The 16370-nt window shown below is 36.4% G+C and overlaps 2 protein-coding genes across 10 annotated transcripts in view; both read right to left on the reverse strand.

Moving 5' to 3' along the window:
- LOC139773933 (uncharacterized) overlaps positions 1-10590 on the reverse strand; it is a 79045-nt gene extending 68455 nt beyond the window's left edge. For 2 of the 7 annotated variants that reach the window (XM_071708793.1, XM_071708787.1), the window contains exons 1-3: positions 5592-5920; positions 2118-4287; positions 268-420 (exon numbers count right to left, since the gene is read on the reverse strand). In XM_071708793.1, the coding sequence (XP_071564894.1) occupies positions 268-346 (79 nt within the window). In that variant the 5' untranslated portion in view covers positions 347-420; positions 2118-4287; positions 5592-5920. Of the gene's footprint in view, positions 1-267; positions 421-2117; positions 4313-5591; positions 5921-9853; positions 9939-10054 lie in introns of those variants that run through there. The other 5 variants (XM_071708791.1, XM_071708789.1, XM_071708788.1 and 2 more) reach the window with 5 other exon arrangements.
- Positions 10591-10699: 109 nt separating this feature from the next.
- Positions 10700-16151, reverse strand: Atp6ap2 (ATPase H(+)-transporting accessory protein 2). Of its 3 annotated transcripts, none has more exons than XM_071708778.1 (8): positions 15990-16151; positions 15568-15695; positions 15083-15328; positions 14648-14956; positions 14407-14490; positions 12871-13068; positions 11516-11624; positions 10700-11134 (listed from the first exon to the last, which is right to left on the reverse strand). In XM_071708778.1, exons 1-8 carry the CDS (start codon positions 16030-16032, stop codon positions 11055-11057), a joined length of 1197 nt encoding a protein of 398 aa, XP_071564879.1. In that variant the 5' UTR covers positions 16033-16151; the 3' UTR covers positions 10700-11054. The 3 variants fall into 3 exon arrangements, with proteins under 3 accessions (XP_071564879.1, XP_071564880.1, XP_071564881.1); XM_071708779.1 differs by lacking the exon at positions 12871-13068 and adding an exon at positions 13633-13719; XM_071708780.1 differs by lacking the exon at positions 12871-13068.
- Between the last annotated feature and the right edge of the window lie 219 nt (positions 16152-16370).

Raw genomic sequence — 16370 nt, forward strand, 5'->3', positions numbered from 1 at the left:
TTGATTAAACAATAACTTGTTTGTAATGATAAAATATCTAGACAGCAGATCAAAATAGAAAAATGACACGGATACCATAACGAGACTCGGAAACGTTAGGAAAGTAGGAGTCATTGCGATGAACAGAGTTCGACGTGGTTTCTTCAAAACGCAGTTCTCGACACTGTTCTATTATAATTTTCTCTCTTTTCTTGCTCTTAATTTTTTTTCCCTTAATTTTAATGCGAAACGATATTGTTTGATGGAAAATTTAAATAGGAGACTCACCGATGCCCTCGACGACGTAACGATCCTTGGCGTCCATGTTCGTGAGCTCGGTGACGCTCACAACGATTCTGACGCTCATTGTCCTGTCCGCGTCCAAAAGTCTCGAGTCCTACAGAGCGTCACAAGGCCGGGCATTCGATGTCTTCTTCCAATCTGTTGGCAGACAATAAGTCATATGTTAAACACATGAGACTTGAGTATCACCGATCTTCCTCAGAATGCATTAGTAATGTTATTGTAACTTTCCGAATAACGATATTCGATATCTCTCGAATTATTTAAAAACGCCGGTGGTTCCCCGTTTTAATATAATTCAGTTTTATCCATTTCTACCAATGCGGTTTAACTTTAATCTCGGTTTGACTTACTTTTTATCTTCTTCTAATTCTTAAAACTAGAAAAGGATAAAAAGTAAGTTAACCCGAGATTAAAGTTAATCTACATTGACAGAAATGGACATTAGAGACACATTCGAGACGTATATAAAGAGGTATGATTGCGGAAAATCTTTTTCCCTATTTTGTATTTAATTCTATTATCTTAATTTCTCTCAATAACAAACTCTTTAACTTCAATGTATAATGTAAATAAGTTCGTCTGCATGGATAAATTATATAATGCAGGGTTACGTAATTGACGGTGCGATTGGGACATCGCACGCAAAAATAAGTCGAAAATATAAAATGAAATTTTTCCTCGCGCTTTTGTTTAAGATAACTTTAAAAATTTCAAGGTTTAATAACATTTGTATATTTTTTAGATATTCTTTAATGATCTTATATATCGTATTTATACTGAAATTTATCTCAGATTTCGCAAATTAAGTTAGTAGAAATGACTTTTTGCATCTTTTTACATTTCGCAGTATATTAAAATGTGCATTTAAAAGGATACAAAGATATTTTTACCTTCTCAATTTACAAAATCGATATTTTTTTAAAAATAAAGCCTTAGACGAGAAAATTTTATTCTGCACTTTCGTTTCATTTAGATCTACTCATCATCGATCGTACCACAACACAGTAAAAAATAAAACGTAATTTTAACATTTTTTACATGTCCCAGAAAGTCCACTCTAAATTTTAAGTTAAAATGACTCATTCATCATGTGTTACTTGTTGACAAATTAGAAATGTTAATTAATTGACACTATACTTTACATTTATATTTGTTCTTTTGACTATATTTTTCAAGTTATATTAACACATGATATTAATTATTTTACAGATTTTACTTAAATTATGTGTAGATTTTACTTAAATTATGTGTAATAGAAACATTTAATTTTAGTAAATTAAATTATTTTGTATGTTAAAGTTTACGATTATTTGAAAATTTACGTTTAACTTTTGTTTATGTGTTAAAATAACTTTAAGACGTGTTGATTTTTTAAAGTGATTGTGTTAAAAGAACTCAAAATAATATTTAAATTCTAAATGACATATATAAAGTGTTAAGTTATCACGTTGACATAAATGTAACACATAAAAATGTTAAGAAAAAAATAACATAGCTGTTGTATGTTAATTTTACATTGAAATAATAATCAAATCTTGGTGACACAAGAAAATTTTAACATATGGACCGCTATGTACACACGATTTTTTACTGTAAAATTACAGGAAATTCTCTGTAATGTTAAAATTTGTAAGAAATTATGATTTCTTCTGATATCTTCATTCAGAAGAGCATTTCATAGTTATCCCGTTAAATCAAATTAAAAAGTCGTATTCAGGGTATTTAATTTCTGTTTAACAGAATCGAAAATTAATCCAAATTGACCAAGGCGCGGGAATAAAACTCGTCTAATCGCGAAAAGTCGGGGTCGTTCGACATGATCAATAACCAACCTGAGACGATCTAAGAATCCGAAAGTGCCTACTTCAAGCTCGGGAGGACACTCGATGCGCGAGAATCGGTAATGCGCGTCCGCGCGGGCCGAGAGCCGCGGCGAGTCTGCGTGAACGGGCCGGACACTTTCATTAACAACAACACCAACAACACACGAACGAGAACATACGTCACGCGCGCGGCCGTCCGAAACTTCAGTAACGCGCGTTCTCGCGAATTCCCGTAGCGTTTCTGCGAAGGCCGTTCAGACGCGATCGCTGATCCAGGAAGACGATGTGAGACGTGTCTGATGATATCTCGACAGGAAAAGACACTTGCAACGTCCTTCACGAGTAAGGCTCAAGTGTCGCCTTGAAGCCGATGGTGTTTTCTTTGAGAACGCCCGATGGTATCTTTCTTGGCTTTCCTCCTCAGGCTTCCGTGGACGTTTCCTTAAGTTTCCGTCCTCCCTCTCAGAGCTTCCTAAGGTAACTATTTGATATTTGTTCTGCTTCTCTTGGAACTTTCCTTTAGCCTTTGTAGCCTCTTAGTCTTCTTCCAAAACTAGCTACCTGTGTCGCTTTTGTAGAAGTTTAACCAATGCGATTCACTTAAACTGACCAGCATACCTTTTCACCGAACGTTAACTTCTTTACTTTAGCTAGTTTTGAAATCTTTCTTTAACTTTTTTAATTTTACTTTGTATGACGAGTATTACACAATTTTAATTTTGTTCTTAATACGTAGGTCTCCGTTATAATCTTCAAATTGTTTAATCTTTCGCTTAACTTTTCAAATTTCTCTCGTGTATGCCTGTTTCTCAGTTTCTCGTCAAATTTTCCACAATTTCTTTGATCTTTCAAGTTTTCTTCCTTTTTCTTCTCCTATTTCTACACCTTTTCCTCGATCCGTGAAATCCCGTTAAATCGATTTACCGGATTACCGCGGTCTCTCCACCTGCTTTGTCCCCTTCAAAAGCTTCCGCTCGTTCAGCTTGACTGGTGGAACGCTTTGCTTCTCACTAGATTAGTAGAATCAACGAGCGGCTTTGGCTGCGACGGCGGCGTCTTGTTACAGGTCTGCAGCGCGTTTTCCGCGGCCCATAACCTTGACGAGTCCCACCCGACGGTGTCGGTAGCAGCAGCAGCAGCAGCAGCAATAGCGGCAGATTGACATTACGTAAAGCCGAAGTTGCGGAGCTTAATTCGCCGACCCAGCGTCGCGACGCCCCGAGGCGCTTGCACGCGCACCACCTCAAGTACCATTCTTGTCTACCTGCTATGACAAAGAGATATCGATCTTCACCGAACCCGAAAAGTGGAAAACGGTCGGCTCTAAAAATAACAATCAATCGTGAGGATCGAGAAGGAAAGAAGAAGGAAGCTGAATGCTCTATGATCTTTCTTTCTGCAGAAACGTCTCTTCAAAAGAATCAAGGAGGATAAGCGATTGTTGCCCACGAAAGAGAGAGAGGAAGTATGTCTTCTTCTTTAATATAAACGCGTCACCGACTGTTCCTTGATAGTGTCTTCGAAGTTCTAGAATGTCTCCGGAAAAATTCCTCGAAATCGTCCTGAATCTTCTCACGAACAAACATCTCTTTATTAATGTTTCTCACTAATAGCATTTCTTTCTAAGCATATTTTTCATTGAGGGCTGAATACGCATTTATGAAAAATATTCCTCAGAAACTTTCTCTTCAACGAGTATAATCTTTGAAAGAATTTTTCTCCGACATGTGTTTCCTTTTACGGAATAATCCAGCTGAAAATATATCCCTTTGAATGTGCTTAGATGTTTCTCTTTCGGGTAACCTTTTTCCTAGGATATATTTTTTAGAAACTGCCTTCTTAGAGATACCTCTTTGAAAAGATCCGTTCACGAATAGCTATTTGTTGGAATATCTACGAAGTTTCCTCGATTATCGCTTTTCCGTTTCAGAAGCGAGTCGAAAAATATTGTGTCTCATTGATATTCTAATCTGATGTTTCTATATTTGTCTCTCAGAATTTTTCCACGTTGCAGTAGGCCGGCCATCTTCTTTCGCGTCGAATCAATGGTCGAATAATCGTCGATGCAATTAATATTCTTCACACACCGATCCTCGTATATGACAAATCGTTCCGCTAATAGATTATCGTTTCCTTATTATCCTTTGTTGTACGATGTGTGGAAGAAAACAGCCTGCTTCTATTCATCGCGAATGGATATTTTGCTATTATGACAATTTATCGATGCGATTTATCTTTCTTAAGATATTAAAATATTATAAATCAATAGCTAGTGAATAATTTTGAATATATATAATCGAGAGCCAAATTTTTCATTTAAATCTAACTCATCACTGATCCTAATTGCAATGCGATAATAATTATTATCGCATTCTAAAATTTTTTAAAAACTTTCTACTCCTATCCTTCGATCGTGTATTATATTCGATAAATGTGGAATTTCTTTTCTCGTGTATATAAAAGACCGATTTATCTTCTATAAATAGAAGAATAGATATATAAAAGGACGAGTCAGATATTAGAAGAGCGATATGTAATTTCAATGAACTCAGATTTCGCCGCTGCAGGTCCGCGCGAAAAACGTTCTCTGGATTTATTCGCGAAATCCCGACGATCGGCGCGAGGACCGTATTCGCGCATATTTATGGCCGTGGATTAAATTCGCTGAGGCTATATACTGGTTTCGGTCTCGGAACGAGACCTTTAAACGCGACTTTCGGAAACCGATCGATCGCTCAGAGATGATCCTCCTAGATCGCCGATGCGGTAAGTGTGTTTACGAGATTGCGATCGACCACGTGGTGGACGTGTGGAATTACAGGTATGACTGGTCCTGAAGTGGCACGGCAATGCATGCGCCACGTGATTCCGCGAAGAATACAATGCGCATCTTCCCGCGATGCGACGTGAATCGGCTAATTTCCGATCTGCGAGAATCGAATGCTTTCTAAATCTTCCGCGACAATTATTAATAATACATATTAATATATAACTTGCAACAGAATTGCTCTTAATATGATTAATAATTAAAATAGCTATTAATATATAATTATTAGTAATTAAACTTATCAAAATGTTCAAAAGTAAGGATTAAAATTCTTGAGGACAATTATATCCTTCGCAGTGCACAAAACGTTGCGCAAGTAATGAAACCATTTTAACGGAAATTTATAGAGTTTATTGAATGCTACGTAAATAAAATTGCCCAGATATGAATTTGATTTATCGTTAACAACTGGCAGTAAGATATAACAAAAGAAATCCGTCAAGAAAGATCACGCAATGATCATCAACAATCTTTCGACTTAATTATCATGCGTCTGACAATCGAATTTCTACATTAACACGCCAGTCGATCGATCTCGAATCTCGTAAATCCTCCTCGAAATTCAAGATCCACGTCGAAATCAGCATTGATTCGGGAGGGAAATTTCGTACATCGCGAATCTCTAAATTATCCCCGAATTCTTCCACACAACGAACCATTATTTCTCCTCGCTATCACTGCCGGGCATCCCCCGAGTTGAAGATCCCGTGCGATTACGCAATTGACTTCTGGTCGTGAGCACAGTTTTCCGACACGCGACGACAAACGAAAACGAGACAACTAAACGCGGGAACAAGACGAGCGCGCGGAAACAAGACAAGTGCGACAACCTCGGTCGCGCGCGCGGTCGGTGCGTAGCGCGACAAGTAAATCGCTACGCTGAGAAAAGAGAACGACGGGCGGACGACAGGACTCCGCTGCACGCGACAAGAATCTCGGGAGAACCTGCGACAACCGTATATACGTCAGACTGGCGGAAAGCCAGTCGTTCGCCGTCGTAACGACAGGTGTTGTTGGAGAACCCGGAGGTGGGGTGGGTGCGCAACGAGAGCCCAGGTGGGGATTGTATCTGGCCCGAAAGTGGGGTGAAAACCTTCGCCGAGAGGAGTCGACCTCAGTTGTTGCTGCTGCGCGCAGCATCTATATGTCATGGATCCTTGATGTGACTCGGATCTTGGATAGAGATATTCCTCCTGCTGTATTAGAGATGGAGGAAAGAAAAAAAAAGTCAAGAGGAAGATTGGGAGAAAGCGAAAACGAGATTGGAAAAAGATTCGGGTGGATCCGAATTTAAAAGTCGACACATTTATACACAATGCGTACATCATTCCTTTTAGTTTTAAGCCCACTTCAGGCGATCTGTAATTCAAAATGGAATTTTATTTATAATTTTATATGCTGTTTGCTTAGACACACACACACACACACACACACACACAAATCAGAAGACATTATAAAATATATATCAGAATATACTTATATATAACATGAACGCGTAAATATATGCATATTCTGATATAATTTTTTTGTACGGCATTAAGTTTAGGAGATATACAATTGTTTTCATTAAAATAGGGCACCATGTATATGTGTATATTCCCTTTAAATGTTTTTGTATTACAGACGCACATGGGATTATAAATAATAATTAAATTCTGTCACGAATTACAGATAGTTTAAAGAGAACTTAACTTGATCGCGTTATCATGGCCTTTCTACTTCTCCTTTCGATTCTTTTATTCATGCCTTTTGAATTTAACTTTATCTTGTATTAAAGAAATACTTGCACATTTAGTGGTTAAGAAAATTGTCACGTAGAATAATAATAGTAATTTGACGTGTTACATGCATTCTAAACTGATTTGAAATCCGCGCTATCTTATATTAGCTGTAGTTGTTGCAATATCACCATATTATGAATTCCCGATACGACTTAGATTTTTATACGAATGTATTCTAATAAACATATTTATCTTTGGATCTTATTCGTCAGAAAGCATCGCGCGTGGAATAACAATAATACTTCGATTCGATATATATCTATAATACGTATCACAGATCCTTGAAACAACTTCGATCTCTGTAGAGATATTCCGTATAGAGAGACGTATACACCTTAATTCTTAAATTATGCTTATCTTATTTCTTAAGGAAAGTTGCTTTTCAGCATTACACATATATGCACGTATACGTAAACAAGAAATGTCTGATATCGATTGAAATGGACCGGAAGAACTTCGAGATCGTATCGGTGGGAATTACCAATAACACGAGAAAACGATCGACGATCGTTAATCACGAGCTGATAAACGTTACCGTTATTATATATAAAAAGCGATACGCCACTAATTATGCCTGGTTTTATTGCGCACTTTGAAATTTAAATGTTTGACAAGATGATGAAGTTATAACCGATGTCTTACGTAATAAAAGAATAAAATTAACAGCGATAATAAAGTAAAGCGGCGGTAAAATTATGATTCCATTAAGGAAAAGAACGAGATCATTAATTAATTAAAATAAGTAAAAGATATAATAAAATAATTCACTTTGTATGTTATATAATAATTTATCCCTGTCAATTCGTAGCTTTAATAAATTCAAGCAGAAATTATTAAATCAAAATGTAATATAATTGAAGAAATTAATAGATTAGTCGATTAAATTAATTAATTATGATTAATCGAAATAACTCTGTCAAATTATAACAAACTTATTAATTAATTAAAAGACGAAAGTAGGATTATATTGATTCAAATTATTATAGCTAAAGAATCTATTTTTAAAAATTAAGTATATTCGTAAAGCAATTGAATGATTCATCTTATTTTCGTAAAATTTGTTATTAGATTAAAAATTAAAACCGACTTCTTGGAAACGGCGGAGGGATTTGTTAAGAGACCGTTAAGAATTTCAGTCAAAATACGATGATGTAATAGTTAATCGTAAATTACTTATTACATATAACTGTTATTCGCATTCATACTATTCATACACATGTACACACATACATGTACGCATGTGCATTCACGCATGTGCACACATATGCAGGAAGCATAATCGCGATACGGCTAATAATAACAAACGCATTACAAGCAAGTATTACAAGGTGAAATAGTTAGGAAATGAAAAACCGGAGATACATTTGTAATAATTGTAATAAGTTACATAATCGTGACGCTTAAAAAACGTATTTAAATATTAATCAATATCCGCACGTGTAAGGCAATAGCGGAAGTAATAGACACGAGATACCGCATTAAGGAAGTATTCCGACCGATCAGAGCCTGAAAAACTAGCAATTTTGATGTTTAATTTAAGGGGAAGGATCGGACGAGAACTAGTACCATCACCGTAGTATGAATGTTGACCGCGAGACGAAATGGCAAAATGAAAACTAATGTAAGACGGAAACAAGAAAAAGAAGTACTTCCATAAATATAGTTATATCTATGGGTATTTTGCACAGATTATAATAACCTTACAAAAGGTTTTTTATTGCACTGGACTGCACTAGAACTTCTTCCTTTTGCCAAATGTCAAGCATATACCTATTTCACTTTAAAAAAAGTGTATACTAGTTCAGTTATAAAAAGCAAGTCTGACTCAATGTCAGATAGTAGTAGTAGTAATACAATAAAGTGGCGTCTGGTGACGGCTGACGGATTAAAATAGATGTAAAATAGACCAAAATAGATACCATGTCGTCTTTCAACGTAGTTCTCTTACCTAGGAATGTTATAGCTTCATCGAGGGTATGTGTTTGTTCGGACAAATGCGAGCAATTATATACGATTGGACGTGTTATTAATTAACATGGATTATGTCCAATTCGACACTTCACACATTACTCCATATACCAGTAAGTATATATACATCTGGAAGTATCCATCACGCGTAAAACCTTCATTTTCAACGAGTTTGGATGCAATCCACATGATGCACCCAAATGCTTTCGCTTTAATGCTCTAATGTTTCATTAGCGTTATTCATATTATATAAATGGACCAGTCTAAAACGTTCAATTCTAATTTTCTTATTGATGATGAGTAGATATACACACATTACGGAGATTCTATTTTGGTAAAACAGAGTTAACATTTTTAACAAGATGTATATATATGCGCGCGTGCACGTACATGTATTACTATACAATCCATACATTGAGAAAAAAACAAAACAATTTTATTTTATTAATCATATTGCAAATACTTGTATTCTGTATAAATAAGTGAATAAAATTTAACGACATGGAAAGATATTTAAGATTGTATAAATTATTTTTTATGATTTATTATTGTATAATATGTATAATATATTGTATATGAAAATGTCCATGTAATCACGTTATTAAAAAATTTATTTAAAGTTTATTTCATCAAGAATATGCTAGATTTCGCACATTCTATATTTAAAATATATGGATTTTCGATGTTTGGATGAAATAACATGATTGTTTGCATTTTAAATCTCTTTTTCTTTCTTTTTACCTTCCTATCCCTTTATAATGCATAACAAAATATCGCAGTTCTTCATACACTCAAATTGTAAACCCTTCAATTATACTGTACATCTCTGTATGAATGCAAACGAAAATTTATGTTGTGTTAATGACGTCACGTATACTGCTTCGAAATATAATTTCACCAAGTGGAATTATATAAGATTCAAACGTCTCTCGCTTCAAACATCACATTTGTAGTGGTATGTCAGAGAGCTAGGTTTCTCTCTGGTAGTGTCAAGAGAATTGCGCATTCGAGTTCAGCACCCAACCCCGCATACGGGGGTTCGGCTTCGCGTTTACCACAAACAAATTGAATATCGTAGAACAAATGAATAAAAACGAATAATTTCAAAAAATAAGTATGGGAGTTGAGGAGGTGTCGAAGGAAATTCAGTTAAATCAATTTATACTTACGTAGCGCTAGCAAAAACGTTTCTCGCTCTTGACGTCATCAATTCGTTGTAATGTGAGGAAATAGGAACGCCGGAGATCCAAGGATCTGTATGGGAAATGATGATTTGATACTATAATCGAGATGTTTGTTCAAACTTTTCAGCGTTTCGTGAATATTTACTACACGCAAAGACATTGCAAATTGCAATGCGCAAAACATACCTGAGCGATGCGGAGGCACCTACACCGCGACACGTTCAACGGTGCAATATGGCGCGAAAGCAAGCCTCGCTCGCGTTCGAAAAGTCACATGATGCGCGCGCAACCTCGCCTGCCTCCAGCCTCGCGTCCGTCGCGTCCATTCCGCGGATTCGTGCGTCGTGCGCAAAGCGACGCGCAAAAATGAGTAGCGTAAGAAAAATAATCGATTCTCGCACGCGTACCTCGATTATGATTTTACGATTCGACGCTCGAGTCAGTATTCCTGGCGCTGATCTGCGTACATAAACTGTTTTGAAAATGCAAAAAGCGTGGCGCGACTTCTCATCGAACGCACAGCTGCGCGGAACGGCGCGAAATTGGCCGCTAGCGCCGCTAATGATCACGTGACCGCACGTCGTCTGCTTCGAGTTCGCGAAAGCATCGAATATTGCGCGCGCACAATGGGGATTGTTATAATTTCAAAGAGATCAGATTTTCAATGCTGCAAGCAGAAAATATGTAATTTTTTTTTACGTTTCTTTCTCGTGACATAATAGAAACGTAAAAAATGAGCATATGATTAATTTTCCGGTATCTATAGGATTGAAAATTGAACTCGTTGAAATTATACGAGATTTCTACTGACTAAAAAAATGCGCAGATGTCTTAATTTGGCTGATTACGTTATATTTAGGATAGCCTTTGGCTTTCGAGGAATATACAAACTTGCAGAAATTTCATAAGGATGTAACAATCACTTTTTAAGCTTTGATAAAGTGATATCATGTGTATCCTTGTCATTTGGTAGCTCTGACGAGCTTGGATCACTCAATTTAAAGAATTTTCAGGATATGGAAATATGCGATAGAGCCCTACTTCCCTACTTGAACACATTTAAATTAAAGTTGATAAATTACATATACAGATACTCTGACGAGCTACATTTTGCACGGAGAAACATATGTTACAAAATTATATTACTTATATGTAATATATATAATATGTATAATAATATTTACATTTAATTGTCTTTCTTCATTCGATTCGATGTCATCCTATAAATGATGGAGTCCCGTCCTGGATCCATATCGGCGATGGCGACTGAAAATATCAAGCTCTTATCATTATGTTCAAGTTTCTTTGGTTGAATGATTAAACATAGTTATCCAAAGAACTGATCAGCAACTTTTGTATCTTTGCCTTTGAAAAAGTTAAATATATAATACACAATTATACAAATAAATATAAATTATATAAAATAAATTATATATGTAGATTATATAAAAATATATAAAATATATATACAATGTAAATTATATAAACTAATATCTTTTAAATGCAATCCATCAGAATAACGGGGACTATTCCAAACGAAAAAATTTCAAAGATTTCTGATTCTAAATAACACTCAGAGTATTTTTAGAAATTTCGCTCAAAATAATTCCAAGCTAAATACAATTCTATATTTACAAAAATACGTACTACAAATTGCTAAAAGCGAGAAGACGAAAACGACGCCGAACCACAGCATTATGTTGAAGATGACTGGATAATCCTCCGTGTAAGTTTTCGCACGGCCGGAAAATTCAGGCTGAAACAGAATAGTCGTTGTAACAAAGGTAAACGCAATTCTCGAAACAAAATCTCAATCCTGCAAACGTCTCTTTCTGTGATACTTGCTAAATTTACTAGTAACACTCTACATTTCTTAACATCTCGCGAACGAGTAAGAAGAAAAAATTCAGCGTATTCAGAAATGCGCAAAAAATACCAAGGCTTTCGCAATTAACATATAAAACGAACTGGAGAGTTCGTAATTCATCAATGAGATCTGTTTTCGATACTTGCTAAACAATTAATTGGCTGATTAAATCTTCTCTAATAAAAACTTTCCATCGAAAGTCCCATTATTTGATAGATTTATCATCATTAAAACATATGCATGCAATCAGACATGACAAGCCTTCATGCAAGATTATAATTTCGCACTTGAGAAGCACAAAGCAACAAGCCTGACTGTCGGCATATTTATATGCAATAAGATTTATGTAAAATAGTAAACATCTCTGGAAGTAATTTCTTAAGTTTACATCCTTTCGCTTCTCGAGTACAAAACTAGCTATCTAAAATTTGCTGCTTAATTAAGAATGTCTATTAAGCATCATTCACATAAGCATTAATTGGCATCTATGGCAGATTATAATCTCAATGCAAAAGAAATCTTACAAGAAATTGAAGCTGAATTAGATAAGTGTTGAACAATCTTGTAATATTGTTTGGCTCTATTGGAGTATTTGGCAAACATTGAATTAATTAGTCTCTAGAACTCAGGTGCTCTAATATTCTGGCAAGGTCTGGCAAAACGAAAACCACTGAAGGGTCCAGGAAAAGAACTTGACAAGTCACATTTTGTCAATTTCTCTATGTGCCAAAATTTAGGAATTTTACTATTTAATTCGATTGTCTTAAAATGATCTACGTTTATTCCAACATGTCAACATAACTGATTGTAAGATTGTAAGATTGTGTCAAACTGTATTCATTAAGGGAGCGAACAGACGAGCGATTTTTTCGCGCGACAAAGTTGCCCGTCTGTACTTTATTATGCTTTTTCTCTGTATGCTAATTTTTATAAAGTTTTTTAATATAAAACTTACTCCCTCTTTCGATAATATTATATCATCAATATCGAGTAATTAGTAGAAAAAAATTGTTCACTTGTTACATAATATGATCATACAATAGCATCAGAATGTAAAAATTGAAAAAGAAGCCGAGCTTATCCGGTTCTCCCCTGGACCCATCGATTGTGATGCATGTTAATATGTTTGCGATACCTGTCCAATAATTGTCTGTATGTCAGTATTATTTATCTTATTCTCCTTAATAACTTCGCCGGTCTTTTCCAGCATCTCGTTTTTATCGCCCGTACGGTCAGTAGTACGGACGACAGTGTTGGACTCAGTACTAGTTAATAATATATTTTTGTCCTCTTCATCCATTTTATTCTTTTGCTCGTCTTGCTCGTCATCTTGCTACAATCAGTGTTCAGTATCTGATTAAAGTGATTAAAGCAAGCCCAGTCTTCAAGACTCCAAAGATATTAGAACTTGAAGGACTTAAGTTTGCTAAGTACATCGACACCGAATTTCAGATTCTATTGTTTCGTAGGGATCTTAATCCATTTTAAGGATTTGGCAAATGTTCAAATTTGCCTATCAAACTTGGAATTTCATTGAGCCCAAGGATACTGACAGTTTCAAGGATCACATTAGCGACTATCTAAATTCACCGATGCTGAGCTTCAAATTTGATCGATTAAGAACATCAGAATGTTAAAGAATTAGCGAGTAGATTCTAGATTTGTCGATACCAAGCTTCGACCATTCGTTTGAATATTGTTTGAAAAAAATTTCGAGAAAGAAAAGAAGACGAACGGATGGATAGTGGCCGAAGAAGTTTGTAAGTTCGTTTGATTAGAGTAATTAAAGAGTAATTCGTCGTGTTCGCGATATCCATGCATAAAAGCTACCTCTAATTCGGAAAAGAAACACTCTCAATCAAAGTAATAGCCCATGCAATGCGACTCGACACGGTACCTTGACGAAAAAATTATCGTTAATGTCTGAATTAATTGGCGCTCCCTTGGCACCACCAGCGGTTTTAACATTTTTAGTCTTATGAGCCTACAAAATATCCCGTAACAATTAAAAATGGTACAGATGAAGGATAGATAATTTCAAGCGAATTAACACACCGCGTGATTCTAAACCCAATACCCCTTGATAATTGGAGTAATTTGAATATTCAAATCCATATTTGGCGTTCTTTTTTTGTCTTTTCTATTATATTTCGGCATGGAAGAGGAATTTCAATTGATTAAGATAAAAAGTATGATACTTACTTAACAAATCGGTTGCAAAATTAGTTATATCATATACGTTCAAATATATTATGTATTGTCGGAATCGCAAAATGATAAAAATAAGACAATAAATAATATGAGAATACAAAATTATTCTTATTGTATATAACTTGATAAAAAAATAAGTAAACGGTGAATTTTAATAATCACATAGTTTCATGTTTCGCACAATATATCCTGTTATCATTTCAATAATAAAATGAGAGTAAAGACTTGTTTCCAAAGAAAACTGTACTCATGAAGATGATCGAGTTTGACTTAAATAGGGATGTTTAATTTAATTATATTGTACTGTATATTTATATAATTATCATAAGTTCTTTCATAAATTCTATTTTTAAATATTTTTCTTTCACAATGTTCTCAAAAATTTTCAAATTATCCTGCACTCGAAATGGTAGATTACAAAATGCTCATATAAAGCTTAAGATAGTATTGGACAACTCACCGGGGCTTCTCTGCGCTGTCTCTCGAGAACGGAGCGGGCGTTTCTCACCTTCGAGGCGTCATTCGTAAAAGCCGCAACGACAATCTAGAACAGATATGCGAAAGCATTCTGAACGTGTGAACATGTAATTGTATAACCTCGTACGATTATTAACGTGCAAATAGGCTAAAGAATAGTCCGAGGTCTATCCATTGATGCGAGCTACATGTGCAGGTAAAATCAAGAGCGAGTGCCTTCGTACCTTGCCATCGTAAGTATTCACAAAGGCATTGGAAACGTGATCAATCGCGTCACTTAACAATGTAGATGCCTCCTCAGCGGCCGCGGAAGTGTTCCCATGCAGATCCAGGACTGGTTTGAGACCCGATACCACCAACCAGTAAACATCGGTGCCAGAGTCGTGCTTCTTTGCGGCATTGTCAGCGACGGCATGGAGAAGCTGTATCTCCTCGACGAACTTGCGATCCTCCTCGACCTCGGAGTTCAGAGACTTCAGTTTCTCTTTCTCCATGTTAGCAGGCTTCAGCTCGCCGAGAGCCGACTGGCCGAGCTATATTAGAAAGGTTTTGTTTATAATATCTAGGATCTTCAATAACAGGGTGTCAAACTACTAAGACAAGTTTCGTTTGTATATCAAGCTATTTGTTATTTATCAATTCAGTCGTCTAATACTTACGGCGTCAACCCCATCACCCAAGTTAATCCTGACCAACGTGTTGTCGTTGCTTCGCTCCTCTACTCTGCTTCTAATCGCTTGCCAAGTGGTCTCCTCCGCCTCGTCAACGATCAGAGGATACCAGACTTTGGCTTTGTAAGTTGGGAAGGGTAGTTTTTCTACTCCGTCAATCGGTATAGCAACCAACGCCTTGGGCAACGCAAATGGATCCCAGATGGCAATACTTTGCTCCGTGTAAGATTCCCTCTGTAAGATCACAAATATATTTCTCTCGCAGCGAACAAATCTTCACATAAAGCACATGTTATTTCAAGTACAAGATACTCGAGATTGCAGAGGGATTGAACTTCAAGATTCAGCTTCTTTCATCTATTTGATGTTATAAAATCTTAAAGCTTTGCCGTTCAAATGTTTCAAATGCATTCAAAGCTTCGTGGCATCCAAGAACTTTCGACGGTTCCATTGAGAGATTACAGACGACGCACCTGCTTTCCGGTGTAACCAAGAGCTGCCGACATCATCTCCTTGACGTTGCTTTGCTCGATCTTCCCATTCACGGTGAATTCTATGCTGTCAGGTGAGTGAAGAACGGCGAGGTTACCGTTGGCGTGAACTAGAAAGACAAGCACTAGGATAAGCAAAGTGTTAAGAACGTTACAAGTACATTGAACGAAGACCCGTCTTCGATGAAATAACACATGTCTCAGCATACTCGAAATGTCCAGGAAAAGATCTACTTCGTTCTAAAATGAAATTAAGTTTAAACATTTCGAGTATCTCGCGGATTCTTCGGGAAAATGTTTTGGAAGATAGACTGGTTTGCGCAGCCGGGAACTTGATCGCGAAAAACTCGAGCCATTCCGATCGTTCTCGAAAGGATTTCTTAAGGATGAGCGGGGAAAATTACCTGCGGCGAGGACGGCGAAGAGGAGCGATAATTGTCGAAGCATCGTTGCACGGAAAAACAATCAAATTCGAAAGACACTCCCTCGACTCGACGTCGATCAATTTCGGACGCGATCATGTGATCACGTCAGATAACATGTGACGGTGTGACATCAAGAGTCGCCAGAAGTCGGCCATGGACGTGAAAAACAACCTGGATGTGAATTGGCGGTCGAAAAATTTATATCGATAGTCGGTAATATCGATACTCTTCAATTTGCTCCAATTATCTCCGGGTCTCCGGGCTCCGCGGGCCCTGTTTTGACAGTCACGAGAATTTCTTCAGGCTCGATGGTTTTCAATAGCATTTTGTCTTCCAGTCAAACAGAATTGTCCAGTCCAA

The sequence above is a fragment of the Temnothorax nylanderi genome, unplaced genomic scaffold (assembly GCF_030848795.1).
Source record: "Temnothorax nylanderi isolate EJ_2023f unplaced genomic scaffold, tnyl_v1.0 TNYL_tig0071_pilon, whole genome shotgun sequence".
Classification (NCBI taxonomy): domain Eukaryota; kingdom Metazoa; phylum Arthropoda; class Insecta; order Hymenoptera; family Formicidae; genus Temnothorax; species Temnothorax nylanderi.

Bases quoted from the DNA above. Each gene is read 5' to 3' on its own strand.
- Atp6ap2 (XM_071708778.1), bottom strand. From the start codon at position 16,032: ATGCTTCGACAATTATCGCTCCTCTTCGCCGTCCTCGCCGCAG. The intron at 15,696-15,989 runs GTAATTTTCCCC...TTGTCTTTCTAG, and splicing joins CTTCGCCGTCCTCGCCGCAG to TTCACGCCAACGGTAACCTC. The intron at 11,625-12,870 runs GTATCGCAAACA...ATTCTGTTTCAG, and splicing joins TACAGACAATTATTGGACAG to CCTGAATTTTCCGGCCGTGC.